The following is a 17,101-nucleotide window of genomic DNA, read 5'->3' on the forward strand; positions in this document are numbered from 1 at the left end:
GCCAAAAGACCAGGAGGCCATGGGTCACGTGGCAATGCATAGGTTAATGGAAATGGGTTAATTTAAATGCAAGAGCTAGTTAGTAATAAGCCTGAGCCATCGGCCAAACATTTATAATTAATATAAGCTTCTATGTGATTATTTGGGAAGTGACTGCAGGATGGGGGGACAGAAAAACGCCTCTGATTACAGGGGACTTGTTAGAGGGGGTCCAGAGGGAGGGGGAATAGGAGAAGGGGGTGGGGCAAAACGTTGAAATGTACTATATATGTGTATGAAGTTGTCAAAGGATACTGAAGTTGGAAAGAAGTTTCTCTCTCTCTTAATTTTCCTGAAGATCTAGGGAAGGAGGAGGGTTGTCCAGGATCCCTCTCTCTCTCCTATTTCCAGTCTGCCACATGCAGGAGTGGCCTGGCTCACACGCAGGACCTGGGACCCCTTGTCTGTTGCACACACTCCAAAGGGCAAATCAGGCCACACAACAAGACAGCATGAGAAGGAAATGAGGGAAACTTCTGTGGCCGCTGGCTCCTTACGAGCACAAAAGTCCTGAAGAGTCCAGTGCAGCTCCGTCATCTCATTCATTTATTTATTTGTTGGCTTGGGTTTTGTGAAATAGTAGATCTCTATATATTGCTCTGGATGGTCTCAAACTTACTAAGTAGTCCAGGCTAGCCTTACACTCAACTTGAGATCCTTACACTCAACTTCAGCATCCCAAGTAGTAGGATACAAGTGTGCTACTATACCTAGCTTATATCCAAATCATTTATTATTGATAATTACAAATCCATTCTACATTAACTTGGGCCACGACTCTGTTTCTATTTGTTTAAAGGGAGGAAGGAGTGAGCAGTCTAATTTTCCCACTTGGTGCTGTTAAGAAATGGACCCACTGTTTGTGTGTAGATGACAGAAGGAAGACTCAGAGAAATATCACAAATGATCACTAACAGCAATTCCCACCTACAGCCTGGTTTCAATAATCTGAGAATACAGAGAAACTTCAATTCTCAAACTTCAAAAGCTGTGACAGATAATTTGCAATTGAGGTTGTAAGAAAGAGAATGGTGTCTCAGAGACAGCAAGGGTACTGCAGGCTGGATTCTCGCTGTCTGCATGGTAGTTGTTCCCTTGCCAGAGGGACCTCCCCTTTGAGGTTTATTGACTCTATCAACAAACATTTCGTGGCACCTCTAATATTTCTATAATATGTAAGAGAAAAAATACTAAGAATAAGTATAACAGAGAAGAAATTGAGTCTTTAACACATCATCAAGCATTATTCAGCAGAGAAAGAGAGGTAGTGTACTTCTCTCAACACTTTGTAAATAATGCTGGATAGGAATGCCCAGACTTCAAGAGTAACTAGGTGTGATACAATGAAATGAAAAATATGCATTCAAATAACATAGATCTATCTACTGTAGTACAAAAAGCATAGGTGGCCTCTTCCCATCTGTTTTGTTTGTTTGTTTGTTTGTTTAGACAGTTTCTCTGTATAGCCTTGACTTGTCCTGGATCTCCCTCTGTAGACCAGGCTGACCTTGAACTCATAGAGATCCACCTGCCTCTGCCTCCCGAGTGCTGGGATTAAAGACATGAGCCACCACCACCCAGCTCCATCTGATTTCTCTAACTGTGGGTCTAGAACACTCTGTTGATAAAAATTGAAGCCTAACTCTAGCTTAGCAGAAAAAAAAATGGCCATAACTGATTGCCAATGTCTGACACAGACAAACAATAAAAAAATAGCGCACATGGGCCACATGCTTGCCAGTTCAGATTTCATATGTATTTGTGTATCCTGGGTATATTGCAAAAGGAAAGAGTTGGTAATTGGAGCCAAAAAATAAAATAAAATACAAATTCTCACTATGTTATAGACAATCTAAAAGGACAGTTGATTCTAGGTCACATCTATTTAAATCACTCACAAAGACTCCACACTTAAGCAATAACAGAAAAGGAATCTGTCTGATAACAGTTAAAAAGTGATGCGTTTCTATAACTAAGTATCACCTAGACAATGCTCAGCATCCTTACTGAATTGCTACAATAACAAATTCAGAATATAGTCTGTAGTGGGTTGCTGGGGGTGTCTTTCTGTATGCTGTGAATGTGTGTTGCTCTGATTTGGTTGATAAATAAAATGCTGATTGGCCAGTAGCCAGGCAGGAAGTATAGAATAGGTGGGATAAGCAGAGAGGAGAATTCTGGAAACAGGAAGGGAGTCAGGAGTTGCCAGCCAGACACAGAGAAAGCAAGATGTGAAGGCAGAATTGAGAAAAGCAGCTGCAGTACTGGCGGATGAGAGAAATTTGTCCTGACCATGGGCCGGGTGGGGCACAGGAAAACTTCAGCTACAGTGGGTAGCTGTTCCAACTTTGACCTGGAAGTACCACACCCATTGAGGCTTCCGGTAACTGTCATGCCTACAAGGCAGGGCCAAAACAGGGGCCCTTTAGAGCTGAGATCAGGATGTGCTGGCTCTCTTGGTTCCTGGATCCTGGATGCTGGATGTAGACAGAGCAGAGTTCTCCAGAGAACACCGCTGGACTGCACTTCACCTCTCCTGGATCCTGTAACCCCTTTACTTATAAGTTACCCCTCAAAATAAACCTCCCTTTTAACTACGTGGAGTTGCCTTAATACCTCCACCAGTAATAGTCTCCATGCCCTTGCTCCCTAGAGATATGGAGCATGTATCTCAATCCTCTTTGCTGCTCTGAATCCACAAGCAAAGTCCTTCTATTTGCATTTGAGTTTCCGCACATCCAATTAGTCAGCATACACCCATAAGGAACCCAACTGTGCATGGGGTGGGGGCTTTAAATCAATTTCTCTTGAGCTGAAACAAAAGGCTTTGTTGCTGCTGAGTCATAAAAACCCTCATCTTACCTGGCCAAGAGAAATGTAGAACTTTTTCATAATCATGAGATGGTCCTCTTCAATGGTAGGAGGAGGTGGGGTGGGCAGCTTTCTCAGGATCCAGGGGGAGAAGTTTGTACCTACTATGAAATTCATGCCTGAGTTGCTCCATGTTGCTTGTGAGATCAACTTGGCCAGTCTGTATTGTAGAAATCACAAACTAACAAAGGCTTACTCATGGAAATATTCTCTTTTCATTTGTATTTTATTTAAAATAATAATTTTAATAATTCTAAGCAAAGTTCAAATTTTAGTAAAATTTCAGGAAAATGTTTCCATGTTTACACTTTAAAATGAAGTCCTTAGCCCCACACAGATGTTCTATATTTTTAAAGATTCATTTATTTTTATATTTGCCTGCCTATGGATAGGTAGCGCATGCATGCCTGCTACCCATGGAGTTCACGAGAGGGCATCCAATCCCCTGGAACTGAAGTCAGGGATGGTTGTGAACCACCATGTGGGTGCTGGGAATCAAACCCGTGTCCTCTGCAAGAGCAAGTGCTCTAACTGCTGAGACTGCTCTCTCGTCCCCCACATTCTGTTTCTCATGTCACACTGACATTCCCTTTGTGTTTCCATAAACACACTACGGATGACAGGTAATTTTTAAAGTAAATGATCAAAGAGATAAAACTGTGAGATTTCTTTAGAAAGGCGGTGTGATTTTTGCCAGTGTTTTAATTACCCCTATTCTATAGCAGATAGGGTCCAAACTCAAATCAGTATCATAAAAAATAACTTTATATGAAGCAAACAGCTATTTAAAAAAACACATAGGCAGATGGCAGCGTGATACCTGTATTCAAAGTAGCAATCACTCTCCAGAAATGCCGGGAGTCTTTTTCTTTTGATCCACTTAATACCTTGTTCACGATTGAGACACTATTAAGAGAACATGAAGAGAAAGTCATCTTTGGGTTCCCATTGTAACAGTTTGCAGAGTACTTGCCTAGAATGTGTGAAGGCCTGGGTTCAATCCCAGCAGAGGCATGTGCATGGTGGTGAATCACTGTAGTCACAGGCATGTGCATGGTGGTGAATCACTGTAATCACAGGCATGTGCATGGTGGTGAATCACTGCAGTCACAGGCATGTGCATGGGTGAATCACTGTAATCACAGGCATGTGCATGGTGGTGAATCACTGTAATCACAGGCATGTGCATGGTGGTGAATCACTGTAAGCACAGGCATGTGCATGGTGGTGAATCACTGTAATCACAGGCATGTGCATGGTGTTGTTGAATGGTGGTGTCACTGTAATCACAGGCATGTATGGTGGTGAATCACTGTAATCACAGGCATGTGCATGGTGGTGAATCACTGTAATCACAGGCATGTGCATGGTGGTGAATCACTGTAATCACAGGCATGTGCATGGTGGTGAATCACTGTAATCACAGGCATGTGCACTGGTGGTGAATCACTGTAATCACAGGCATGTGCACTGGTGGTGAATCACTGTAATCACAGGCATGTGCATGGTGGTGAATCACTGTAATCACAGGCATGTGCATGGTGGTGAATCACTGTAATCACAGGCATGTACATGGTGGTGAATCACTGTAGTCACAGGCATGTACTTGGTGGTGAATCACTGTAGTCACAGGCATGTACTTGGTGGTGAATCACTGTAATCACAAGTATGTGCATGGTGGTGAATCACTGTAATCACAGGCATGTGCACTGGTGGTGAATCACTGTAATCACAGGCATGTACTTGGTGGTGAATCACTGTAATCACAGGCATGTACTTGGTGGTGAATCACTGTAATCACAGGCATGTGCATGGTGGTGAATCACTGTAATCACAGGCATGTGCATGGTGGTGAATCACTGTAATCACAGGCATGTGCATGGTGGTGAATCACTGTAATCACAGGCATGTGCATGGTGGTGAATCACTGTAATCACAGGCATGTGCATGGTGGTGAATCACTGTAATCACAGGCATGTGCATGGTGGTGAATCACTGTAATCACAGGCATGTGCATGGTGGTGAATCACTGTAATCACAGGCATGTGCACGGTGGTGAATCACTGTAATCACAGGCATGTGCATGGTGGTGAATCACTGTAATCACAGGCATGTGCATGGTGGTGAATCACTGTAATCACAGGCATGTGCACGGTGGTGAATCACTGTAATCACAGGCATGTGCATGGTGGTGCAAGCCTGTAGTCCAGCACAGGGGGATCAGAAGTTCACGACTATGCTATTTCTTCTTTACTTTGGGTCTCAGGTAACTCTTCTGTTTCTTGTTTCCCATGGTGGTAGATAGATCCCTGAAGCGATGCTTGTTATTTTTATTTTCTATTACGTATTTCTTATTACTTAATTGTACAAATTTCCTTCTAATGACTAATTTAGCTACATCCCAAATTATGATAGTTTACTTTTTTTCTTTGAGACTTATTTTTTGACTTATGGGTTATTTAGAAGTATGTTGCTTAATTATTTAAGTATTTGGAGATTTTTCCATAGTTTTTGTTATTGACTGATGGTTTAATTCTGGGGTGATCAATAATATATTTCATATAATTTAAAATATTTTCGTTATTATAATAACTTTAATGCCAGAATAACATCTATTTTGAAAATCACTCTAGTGTACTTTGTAAAGAACATGCCCTTTGGCTTTGTGGGGTGAGGTGTCTATAAGTATCAACGGGTTGGCGTCATTGCCAGTGAGATACAGAATTATCCTGTCCCTATGATCATGTTTCTCCTGATTACCAAGAGCAATGTTTTCATCTCAAACCTCAACTATGGTTTTGGACATTTCCTCCTGATGTTTGATTAGCACTTATCATGTATTCTGAAGCACTACGGTTAGGTACACACATATTAAAGCTGGTTTGTTTCCTATGAATTGACATTCATTATTGTGAAATACCCCTCTTTATCCATAGTAAAAGTCTGAAGACTACTTTGATACTAATACAACCCCAGCTTTCTTTTAATTAGTAAGTATATGGCATATACTCTCTTACTTCTAATATATGTATTTGATACTTAAGGTTGGTTTCTTTTAGGCAGCAAATAATTGAGTCTTCTTTTTTAATCCCATCTGACTCTAATATTTAATTAGGATGGGTAAGCTACATACATTTAATGTAATTAGTGATGTGTTACTAATTATTGTTGCTACTAAATATTTGCATACTTAGCTAGAAAATGCTTAGCTAATAATTTGTATAATTCAATTTCTCTGATCCACCTTCAAAACAATGCTTTAATGTTTATTATTATCATTACAGCAATAGAAATTAAAAGAAGAAAAATATATCTGAATTTAGTAGCAGGAGAATTCAAGTCGAGCTGTCTGAAGCTATGAGCAGACCCATTTTTCAGCCTGCTTCTACCTTGTTCTAAAATAGCATTTTAAAATAAACCTTGTCCATGTCACTATCCACACAGCAAGTCTGAGGAGTAGTTAGTGGCAGCATGCGTCCACACACAAGTCTGAGGAGTAGTTAGTGGCAGCATGCGTCCACACACAAGTCTGAGGAGTAGTTAGTGGCAGCATGCGTCCACACACAAGTCTGAGGAGTAGTTAGCAGCAGAATGACTGATGGGAGAAACAGGGTTCATCATGTGACTTTTTCAAGGGACACAGCTGGTGGATTTGGCCAGCTTTGGTTTGCTGACCTAAAGCGAACGAGACAGAAACTAGCAGCTGATAACAGGATGCAAAGCCAGGGAGGTCAGAGTCAGAGTATTCCTGGAGGCTTCAAAGTCATCTCAGTTCCCAACTGTGAGCAGGATTTGTTCAGAACTCCAGAAGAAATAGCTTCTTTCTACACACATTTCAAATTTAGGAAACTGAACAATAAAGAATATGCATATTTATACCAGTATAAATGCACCTGACATTTTATACACTCAAGGCAAACCACATGACCATTCTTATATTGGTTGATAAAAATCAACCAAACTGCTAAACCGGCCATTCTGTGTGAGCAGGCGACACCGTGTTTGAAGGACTTTCTGTGTAAGCCCAGCACACTAACGAATGTGACGGTGCTTCAGAAACTCAAGTCAGTTTCACCGAGTGCTCGCTCTCTCTCTCTCTCTCTCTCTCTCTCTCTCTCTCTCTCTCTCTCTCTCTCTCTCTCTCTTTCTCTCTCTCTCTCTCTTTCTTTTTTTTTTTTTTTTCGGAGCTGAGGACCAAACCCAGGGCCTTGCACTTGCTAAGCAAGCACTCTACCACTGAGCTAAACTGATTTATTCCTATTTTCTGTGAATGAGTGTTTGCCTGAATGTATGTCTGTGCACCATGTGCTTGCCTAGTGCCACAGAGACCAGAAGAGATCCAGTTCCTGATTCCCTAGAACTGGAGCTACAGACAGTTGAGATCCCCAGTGTAGGTGCTGGGGATCAGGGTCAGGTCTGCAGGAGCAGTAAGTGCTCTTAACTACTGGGCCCTGTCTCCGGCTCACCAATGCTTTCTTGATCTTACAAGGAAGAGACTCGATCGATCGCACCGGCTCACCATGATAGTGTAGTTGACACTGATGGCTTCATCTTCCCTGGGGACGCTCTTCTGAAGAGATGCAGCATCGTTTTTCCCTTTCCTTATAACATCGTAGATGGGATTTCGGGGTTGCTGGTTTCGCAGAACTCTTTTCAGTTGTTTTTCCAGAAGTTGTGGCGCATTATTAATGACTTCAAACACTCCGTAGTCTACATTAAATCTAATTGCCTCTGAAAAGGTCTGTAAAATAAAGTATGAAAATTTTTAAAATTTAAAATACAGAAATTCATTGTCTCTCGGAGGACCTGACATCATATAGTCATCATCTCAATCATTATCTCTCTTCCCTTTTAGATCTTGGGAATCCCTTGGCTAGAAGACACAGGATCCACTGAAGGCTTCCTTACCAGGAATTTATGCCATGAAAAAAGTGCCAGGGAATGTTATGTTAGAAATCCTGTTTGTGTAATCCTACCTCTGTGATTCTTTGAAACTAGAGGAAAATATCCACCTGGCTTCACAGGAGGGAGGAGGAGGGTTACTGGGTACGTGTGAAGAAAAGGAAAATGAAAAAAATAATTCTATTGCCTTTTAGCCTCAGGAGTCATGAAAGCTAACAATTTCTCTTTCCTAAAGGGGACAATTAACTACACTATGCTCGTCATTTAAGACTCTGACTTTGGGTAAAACTGTTGAAGAATTTTAGGTCCTTTATTTCCATAAGAATTAATGGTACATTGACTATATTTTCTCTAATTTTGTCCTTTAAATCTAGGATCAGGTCCCTTTTTCAGAGCATTCATTTACTGTCAGTGAACTGGCTCTCATTCATGTAATTTACAGATGCTTAGCCAAGTGGTAGAAAGGATCAGACTCTTTCCTACGGTTCACTAAGTGCCCCAGGAGAGTTTTGCTGTATATATTATATATATTATAATGCAATAAGTGGCAGGGTATCTTTGTAAACTTTAAGCTAAAAGTATGTATTATATATGTCATATGTATCACATCTCAAGAGTCTAAGGCATTTAATGCATAGACAACAGACTTAAGACACACATCAGTCTACAGTATATCACCCTAGAGTTTGACTCCAACATGACAAGTTTAACTTAGTAAGTATAAAACAATCAGGAAATTACCTAGAATGTTTCTTTAATAACCACATTTTATTCATGATCTATTACATTTGTCTTCTGAATACAGGATTCAAACAGACAACCTAAATGTCAAAAATACACTTCTTGATATGGTATCCTTGGACTAAAGAGATGTACAAGTCTGTAATACCAGAGACAAGATTTATCTGGTTAATGGAAGGAAATGTACTAAATGTGTTGGAGAGTCATCACACTTACAGGGTCAGGGAAATGGGGCTCTACAACCAGAAGGGCCATCTGAGATAAATCTCCTCTACTCCTGCAGGTTTGCCTTGTACCTGTCTTCACCCATATGAGATACAGCAGCCAGATGAACACAAAGATAGGATAAATCCAAAGTAAAGGATGCTAAGTAGTTAGCTCAGTGAAGAGAGAAAAATTTCCTACTAATCAAATAAATGTTCAAACAACGGTGATGCTCTGAGCCCACATGCAGCCAATGCTTAGTACTACTGGAAAGATAAAATTGACAGAACTAGCAGAAGAAGAAGTGCTGCTTGCTGGGGTCTCCCAGGTCTGTAATGATCACCTTAGCGCCCCACCCCCAGCACTTCCAGCTCCTGAGACAGCTGTTTAGGAGACGACCGCTGCAGTGGTTAAGGGACAGCCTGGATTCAGAGCTATGGAATGACAGATCTGAACCACACCAACGAGCCTGGCCATGTGCCTCACCTATGAGAAAGCTAGTGTGTGCGACCCCTTTCCTACGCCAGGTACTGTGCTGAGTAGTAACCCTGAGGGTCAGTAGGGCTCCGCGGTCACCAGGCTGATGTTTAATGCCTAGCTTCTTATTTTCTCTGGTCTTGCTGATAAAGGCACAAATGCATGAGGCAACACCACATATGGAGGGAGAACTGTCATGGGATGACTACAGGGAGGAGAGAACAGTGTAAGGCACAAAAGAGAAAGCTTCCGTAAACAAGGCACAAGGACCAGATAATGCAGCTCACTTTCAGAACAAAGGTTTTATGTTAATGTTCTGGGAAACAGGAAGCATGGCGACATGGTAACTGTGGGAGCAGCATAGAGCCCTTCAGTTCCTTGGTAGCAGTCTGGAGGGGGTGTGTCTCCTTGCCAGTGCATGAGCTGGGGGCTAGACTGAGAAGAGACATCACCATACTCTGGGGAGGTGTCACTGCATAGAAACGGCCATCAAAGCCAGGTTTGGTGTGCTAACTAGGGGCTCTCTGTGTAAAGCAAACCGGAAGCTAAGGAAGGGTGCATGGTCTCTGTGGTGTAACGGGGGGGGGGGGGGGGGTGCCCCGATGTGCTTGCTTGCTGCAGAACTCAGGAGTGATGACTAAGATGCCTTTAAAACCAGGGCATTTTAGCCAGGGCTCATGGTGAGTGCTATCGCCCGCTCAGAAGCCATCCCAACTTCCCGAAGTGCACAACCTAGAAAACTAAACAATTTTTTCCAGACTACCTATTGTACGGTTTGAAAAATGGCTTAGGCCATGCTGCTTATAGGTATTTACAAAGCCAGTTGGACCCTGAACCAAGGTAAAAGGTAAAAGATGTGTGTCCATTACAGGAGGAAAAGCTAAGCAGGTTAAAATGAAGAAAATTCCAACTGGTGCTGGCACATGCCTTTAATCCCAGCACTAAGGAGTCAGAGACAGGTGGATTCTCTGAGTTCGAGGACAGCCTGGTCTACAGAACTAGTTCCAGGACAGCCAGGACTATACGGAGAAATCGTGTGTCCAAAAAAAAAGAAAAAAAGAAAAAAAAAGAAAAAAAAGAATGAATGAATAAAAATAATAATAAAATAAAATGAGGAGAGGAACTGATCAAAAAGTAGTACAGGGCCAGGAGCAGCTGGAAAAACAGAACAAGGGAGACTGAGACAGGAGAATCCAGAGTTCAAGGCCAGCCCGGTCTGTATAACGAGCGGCCGGTTAGCCAGGGCTGCATAATGAGACCCCATTTCAAACAAGCAAATGCATAAATACAGAGTGTTTTAAACTGTCCACAAACTGCTCGTGGTATCATGTGCCTGCAGTTCCCAGCATCCAGAGGGCTGAGGAAGAATTGCTTGAGCCCAGGTTCAACAGTAAACCATACCAGCCTGGACAGCATGGAGACCCTGTCTGCGCAAACCACCCGAGCCAGCCTGGATCACAGAGAGTGTTTTTCAAACACTCAAAAACATTTTCAATGTTTATGCTTGAGAGTGTTTAAAGGCAAGCACAGCAGCACACGCCTCTAGCCCTAGAATGTGGGAAGCTGAGGTGAGAGGAGCATGAGTCCAAGGTCATCTTCGGCTACATAGTGAGTTCAAGTCTACCCTGGGATAAAACAAGAGCCAGTCTAAAAAAATACAGAACGAGATCACTTAAGGCTTAACCGTCTCTGCCAAGGGTAATGTTTTTCTGCTTGAAAGCTATGTGCTAGATTTGATCTCAGAGGTCCTTAATAGCAGTATGGCTCCAAAATGTTAAAATGTCAAATAACAAATTCAATTGCTTCTTTCTCTGAAGAAACAAGTATATAAAAATTCGTTATTTTCCTATGATAAAGTCAACAAAACATTCACTTACATTAAAATCCACATAAATGCAATGCTAGGGTATTGAGTCTGGTCTGGTTAGTATACTTGAAATTAGATTTGGCTAAACTAGAAACACTACAGGAAAGAACAGGCAGAATGACTAATCTCAAGAAACGCTGGGGAAACTACTTTGCCTTCCTGAGCTAAAAGGGGGCAGAGATTTTAACTAGACAATCTAACGGTGCCTTCCATGTTCAATATTCTATTTGCTCATGATTGTCTCCCTGGAGGAACCAGTCTGTATTTGTCTTAGTTGGGGTTATCATTGGTCTAATGAAACACCATTGACCAAAGCAACTTGGGGAGGAAAGGGTTTATCTGGATAATACTTCCACATCACTGTTCATCATCTAAGAAAGTCAGGACAGGAACTCAAACAGACAGGAACCTGGAGGCAGGAGCTGATACAGAGGTCATGGAGGGGTGCTGCTTACTGACTTGCTCCCCATGGCTTGCTCAGCCTGCTTTCTTACAGAACCTAGGACCATCAGCCCAGGGATGGCACCACCCACAATGGTTTGGACCCTCCCTTATTAATCACTAATTAAGAAAATGCCCTACAGCTGGATCTTATGGAGGCATTTTCTCAATTGAGGTTCCCTCCTTTCAGATAACAGTGCCCAAGTCCACTGTTCCTCTACTGGGTCATTCATTTATACAGTACTGAGTCTCTGGTAAGTGACAGAGTATGATAGATGATCTATTACTATACTGAGGGAGCATGTATCACAAAGCCCTAACTGAAATGAGCCACAGAGTATGCATAATCTAATAGAAAAGATACATAAACACATACAGACAGGAAAGACTGTCTTCACGAGGAATGAACTCTAAAGCTAGGACTGAAGTCAAATCAAGTTAAGATTAATCCTGCGGAGTCCTTGAAAGCACTATACAGAGTAATGCTGTCTTCATCATTGTTTAACTTGAACACAGCCAGTTTTCCTCCAGCGTGGAAATGACAGCAACTCAGATATTGACCAGGTGACATTGCAAGCCTATGTTTAATGTTCATGTTGCACAGAATATTCATGTTTAATGACCGAGTTGCTCTTACTTAGTGAGACAACTACTTTTTTAGAAGGCAAGAAGGATGAGATGCATCAGGGAATGGCAGATTCTCATGGTAGGCCTCAGACCTTTCTAGGAGACATGTTCATGGAATGATACAACACACAGAATCACCTCCTATTAAAACCACCTTAGTTCTGTGCGCTGGTGTGGGCATCTCAATCTGTATAACAGCATGCATGTTTCAGGGCCACATCAACACGTAAGAAGCACAAGAGAAGTGTTGTGTTGCACATAGGGAGTCGCTTAACTGGCTTCAGAAAACTAAGGAAGAGGTGTAGAAAGTGGGATGCTCAAGTTGGTCTGAAAGAATGAACTGGCAGCCGTCAGACAGACAAAAAAAAATTCATCAGAAGGAAGAGTCAATGCACCAATACACAGGAGCGCAAAAGAACAGGCCAGCCTGGGCAAACCGCAAGCTGCAAGGCATTGTTGAAGCTTGACAGGTGCAGGAAATACCGGATGTAAACCTGGAGGACGTAGACCTGGAGGGCGTAGGCCTGGAGGATGTAGACCTGGAGGATGTAGACCTGGAAGAGAGGCAGGAGTCCGTCCATCCAGGACCCACCACTGCACGCTGCTCTTCACAGAGGAAGGGTCCACAGTTCGTGATGGTTCAGGCCGATCCTTGACCAGTGGCACCAGCACCTGTTGTTATAACCTTTGGGAAATGCCAGTTCTCGGGCCCCTCCCTAGAGCCGGAAACAGGATGGAGCCCAGACCTCCAAACCCTGTGAAGCCCTTCAGTAGTTCCAATGCTCCTCAAGTGTAAGAACCTTTGCTTTAGGTGGACAGAGTGCTGCTGAAGAACTTTGAGTGAAGGGGATAGGATCTGGGCGACGACCAACTCTGAAGTCCACATGTGCCCACTCCCTTACACTGACTCTCTCACAATCATGTACGTGGCGGTGCTGGCCATCTATGTTCTACCATGAAAGAAAGAGGCCAAGCCTTCAGTACGACCCCAGTTTGACAAATCCTTTTTCCTTTTCCCCATTTCTAAACTTATCTACAAAACTTCTAAAGTGAATTCAGAAGTAACGGTAAAAGGCACCGCGAGTGGGGGACATGGAATGAGTAACACGGAACATGTTCGGGGCCCAAAGCTGACCGGACTGATTTTGACAACACAGCTTCCAATCCTACAACAGCAAAGTCTGCAGCTTGCGCCTCAGACCCAGACAAGCTCCTGCAGACTACCCCTTTTCTGACTTAATTTTCTCATTTTGAGAGTGTCATTTTCTAAGTGTTCTAAAATGGATTGACCTGGAGGTGGTGAGAGCTAGCTTTGTGGTACTAGTCATCCATGTGCGAAAAATATTTTCACAGAAAAAGTAAGTGCATGAAAATATTTTTACCACAATAAATTGCTGGTTCCACATTTCTCTGGAAAGAAGAGGGGGAGAAAAAAAACCTGTGAATAATTAGTGATGTGCTTAAACTGCCAGCCCAGCACCACTGAAACTTACTGGTGCCAAATTATTTAGCTGAACAGTATTTAAATTAAAAACTAATGACTAGGTTAATTTAAGACATGTCCATCTCTGCTCCAACTCTGTCTCTACTAATTGAGCTCCAAAGCTGTATTTCAAACTTGAATCCTCATGGTGGATAAAAACCATCCAACTACTTGAGTATAACAAGTTGGTTACCATTAACAACTTCTCTCAATTTAACTTTTATTGACGTTTTAGATGCTGAACTATAAATTGTTTACTAGACATTCAACCATGAGATAGAAGGAATAGTGTGCCACATGAAATAAATGTATGGAATGTCCTTAGTTAACGAAATGCGTTACAGTGGGTAATCTGAGTATTTTATGTTAGAGCTAAGGGTTTATCAAAATGTTCAAGGTATAAATCCTGAACTAAACAGTCACCTAGAGTTCCATCAACATGCCTTTGAAAATCAATCTCTGGGTATTTAATTTTTGGCAAGGGAAGACCCAAGTTCTCCATCTCTTTCAGCCCACTCATCTCTCAAATTTATATTCTTTCTCCATCCCCCCTCACCCAACAATTCTTCAAGCATATAACTCTTTCATAAAGCTGCAAGAAATTATAATAGTTTACAGATTAAAAAAAAAGTGTGGAGAATCAGGCCAAAAAAAGTTATGGTAAAATTCCAAAAGTGCATAGCTAAGCACGGTCTGGCAAACATATGACATACCTATCCTTTCAAGGCGGGTATAGAACAGGCCACCCCTTCAGCTTCTGCAAACCATAAATGTCACAAACATTTGAAACCACCCACAGAGGACCAACCTAAATCTATGTGGGCTCATCTACTCAATCCCACAACAGTCACTGAGCATAAAACACACAAAACAAAACCAAAGGGAAAATGTTCTCACACTATAGCACAGAAGAAAAGCGAATGAGCAAACACTTGTCCATAAAGAGTTGACAGGAAACAAACCCTCCCAGACACCAAATGAAAACAAAATCTGAAAGTGAACTTGGCTTGAGAACAAACAGAATGAAGTTATGAAAGCTGAGATCTGGAAAGTGCCATGATCATTTATAACAGCGGCGACTGTCCTGGATTTCCCTCGTCAAGAGCAACATGGGGCAGGCTACCAGCCATCAGTTCTGGATCTCACAGCGTGTCCCAAGAGTGTGATGGTGTAATGGAAGGAAGTGTGAGAGGAGCCAAAGGCTGGCTCTGGCCCATTTTGGCCTTGAGCTTGTCCCTACAAAGGTGGGATGGGGTCTCAGAAGGTCTGGAAATCTAGATTGACCCAAGACCCATATGAGTCTGTGATAGCTATATTCTCGGGCTCAGAGTGTGTGCGATGTGGTAAGGAGGTGAGAGAGGAAGAGAAGTGAGAGGACACATTATAAGGAGTCCCTGTTTCAAAGATTTTACCTGGAAGACATAGAAATGAAAAAACGAAGGCTCTCTAAGGAGTTGGGGGAGATGTAGGAGAGGCCTGGTTTGTTGATTCTAAACCGAAATAAGCAGGAAATGAGGAATTAACATTTTTTTCATTTAGGTAACTCCAGCCTTCCACCATAGTAGGCAGACAGATGATAAATTAATAGCTATAGATAGATGATAAATACTCTTTTTGTATACAATAAGAATGTGGGATAAGATTCATTCCACATTCATCATTATTATCATTTAATAATATCTGTCATAGAAATCATCTTAAGGGAAAATTTTATGGAGAAAAATCTCTCTTCCCCCACTTCACCCCTCCCTCTCTTCTAATACAATACATTTCCCAGCCTCCACCTGAATACCTCTACATACATGAAGATTTACCACTTCCCAAGTCAGCCCTCTTATTGTTTGAAAACTAGGCTCTCATAAACAGGGCTTTGGCCTGCCTCTGGATTCCCATTCTGTGAATCCATTTCCCTTGATTAGATCTTTACATGTTTGGAAGAGTGACCCCATCCTAGCCAGGTTAAACACTCTCACGTCTTTCAACCCTTTCTCATCTGACATGGCTTCCTGAGTGTTTACAGGCTGAGTCTCCCTGAGACTGGCTTGGCAAAGCAACTCTTAACATATGGGACCAAGATCGCAACACAATATTCCAAATGTGGTCTAGCAATTCAGCCCTTTCCAAAAAAACACCAAGTGCCTTCTATGCTCCAGACTAATATTTTTCTTGATCTGAACTACACTTCAGTTAATGTACCCTAAGAACACATTAGCTTTGTTTGTTTTACTTCATTTATGTATCGGGATAAGCATGAGGCCTCAGCCTGTTATCCGAATGACTTGTTTATATTTTGTCCCTAGTTCTACAGTAGGACACTCAAAACTGTCTGGGCATGTAGCCTTGGGTGGACCCTGTCATTTACTAGCTGAGTGGTCTTAAACTGGAAAAATATTGATTCTCTTATAATTTTTTATCCAAGTCTCCAAATTTTTAAAAGGCAAAACTAATGCCAGATTTGTGTGACATGGGAGAGTCGTCTGGATGGACACTGACCCACCAAGTCAGCTGCAGGAATTGCATTGCCTCCTGTATTTCAGGAGTGAAAGTTGAGTCCCTGAGGTTACAGAGAAAACGAACTCTAATATGTCACACACATTACCTCACTCCATAGCAATCCTGTAAGATGCACTGGTTTTGTTATTGAGAAAGAAAAAAAAAGGTTAAGTGGCATTTCTAAAAGCACGGGGTTAATGAATGGAGGACCAGAACCAACCGTAGCTCCTTCACACGCCTTCCTAATCACTAGAGAGTGAGCACTGAGCAGAGTATGGAGTTTGTATGTGGGGTTCATGTGGTTTGGTGGGTTAATGGACATAGAAACCAGAAAGACACAAGTCCTGTGAAGGTAGTCTGGGTAGAAGGGTTAATCTGAGGCCACACGGCAAAAGTCTTGAATTCCACACTAAAGTAATGTTCTGTTCAGCCTATTGGCTATTAAGAATCAACCCTACAGGTTATAGTTAGTGAATCAGTTCAAACATTTGAAAATTAATTTCACAGATAATGATGAGGGTTTGGACACAAATAAAGCACTATCAGGGGTGTGTACTGGGGATATTATTTCAGATGGAGTTGGTGTGAAGGCTAACGGAAGTGATGAAAGTCAAGGAGATGGTGATATCTCAGAGAAGAGAGTTCCAGGCTGGAGCACTCGGTGTCTTCCTTAGGGTCTCTATTGCTGTGATGAACACCATGACCAAAAGCATGGGGAGGAAAGGGTTTGTTTGCCTTACATGTCCTGAATCACAGTCCATTGAGGAAAGCCAAGTCAGGAACTCAAACTGGGCAGGAATCGATGCAGACAGAGGCTGTGGAGGGGAGCTGCTCACTGACTTGTGCCCCGTGGCTTGCTCAGCCTGCTTTCCTACAGCACCCAGGACCACCAGCCAGGGATGGCGCCACCCACAATGGGTTGGACCCTCCCACATCAATCACTAGGAAAGTGCCCT

The 17,101-nt window shown here is 42.3% G+C and overlaps 1 protein-coding gene across 1 annotated transcript in view; it reads right to left on the reverse strand.

Moving 5' to 3' along the window:
- Rgs22 (regulator of G protein signaling 22) overlaps nucleotides 1-17,101 on the reverse strand; it is a 137,536-nt gene that overhangs the window by 103,877 nt on the left and 16,558 nt on the right. The window contains exons 4-6 of the mRNA XM_028884482.2: nucleotides 7,430-7,651; nucleotides 3,731-3,816; nucleotides 2,902-3,070 (exon numbers count right to left, since the gene is read on the reverse strand). Coding sequence (XP_028740315.1) covers nucleotides 2,902-3,070; nucleotides 3,731-3,816; nucleotides 7,430-7,651 — 477 coding nt within the window. The remainder of the gene's footprint in view (nucleotides 1-2,901; nucleotides 3,071-3,730; nucleotides 3,817-7,429; nucleotides 7,652-17,101) is intronic.

The sequence above is a fragment of the Peromyscus leucopus genome, chromosome 20, assembly GCF_004664715.2.
Source record: "Peromyscus leucopus breed LL Stock chromosome 20, UCI_PerLeu_2.1, whole genome shotgun sequence".
Lineage (NCBI taxonomy): Eukaryota > Metazoa > Chordata > Mammalia > Rodentia > Cricetidae > Peromyscus > Peromyscus leucopus.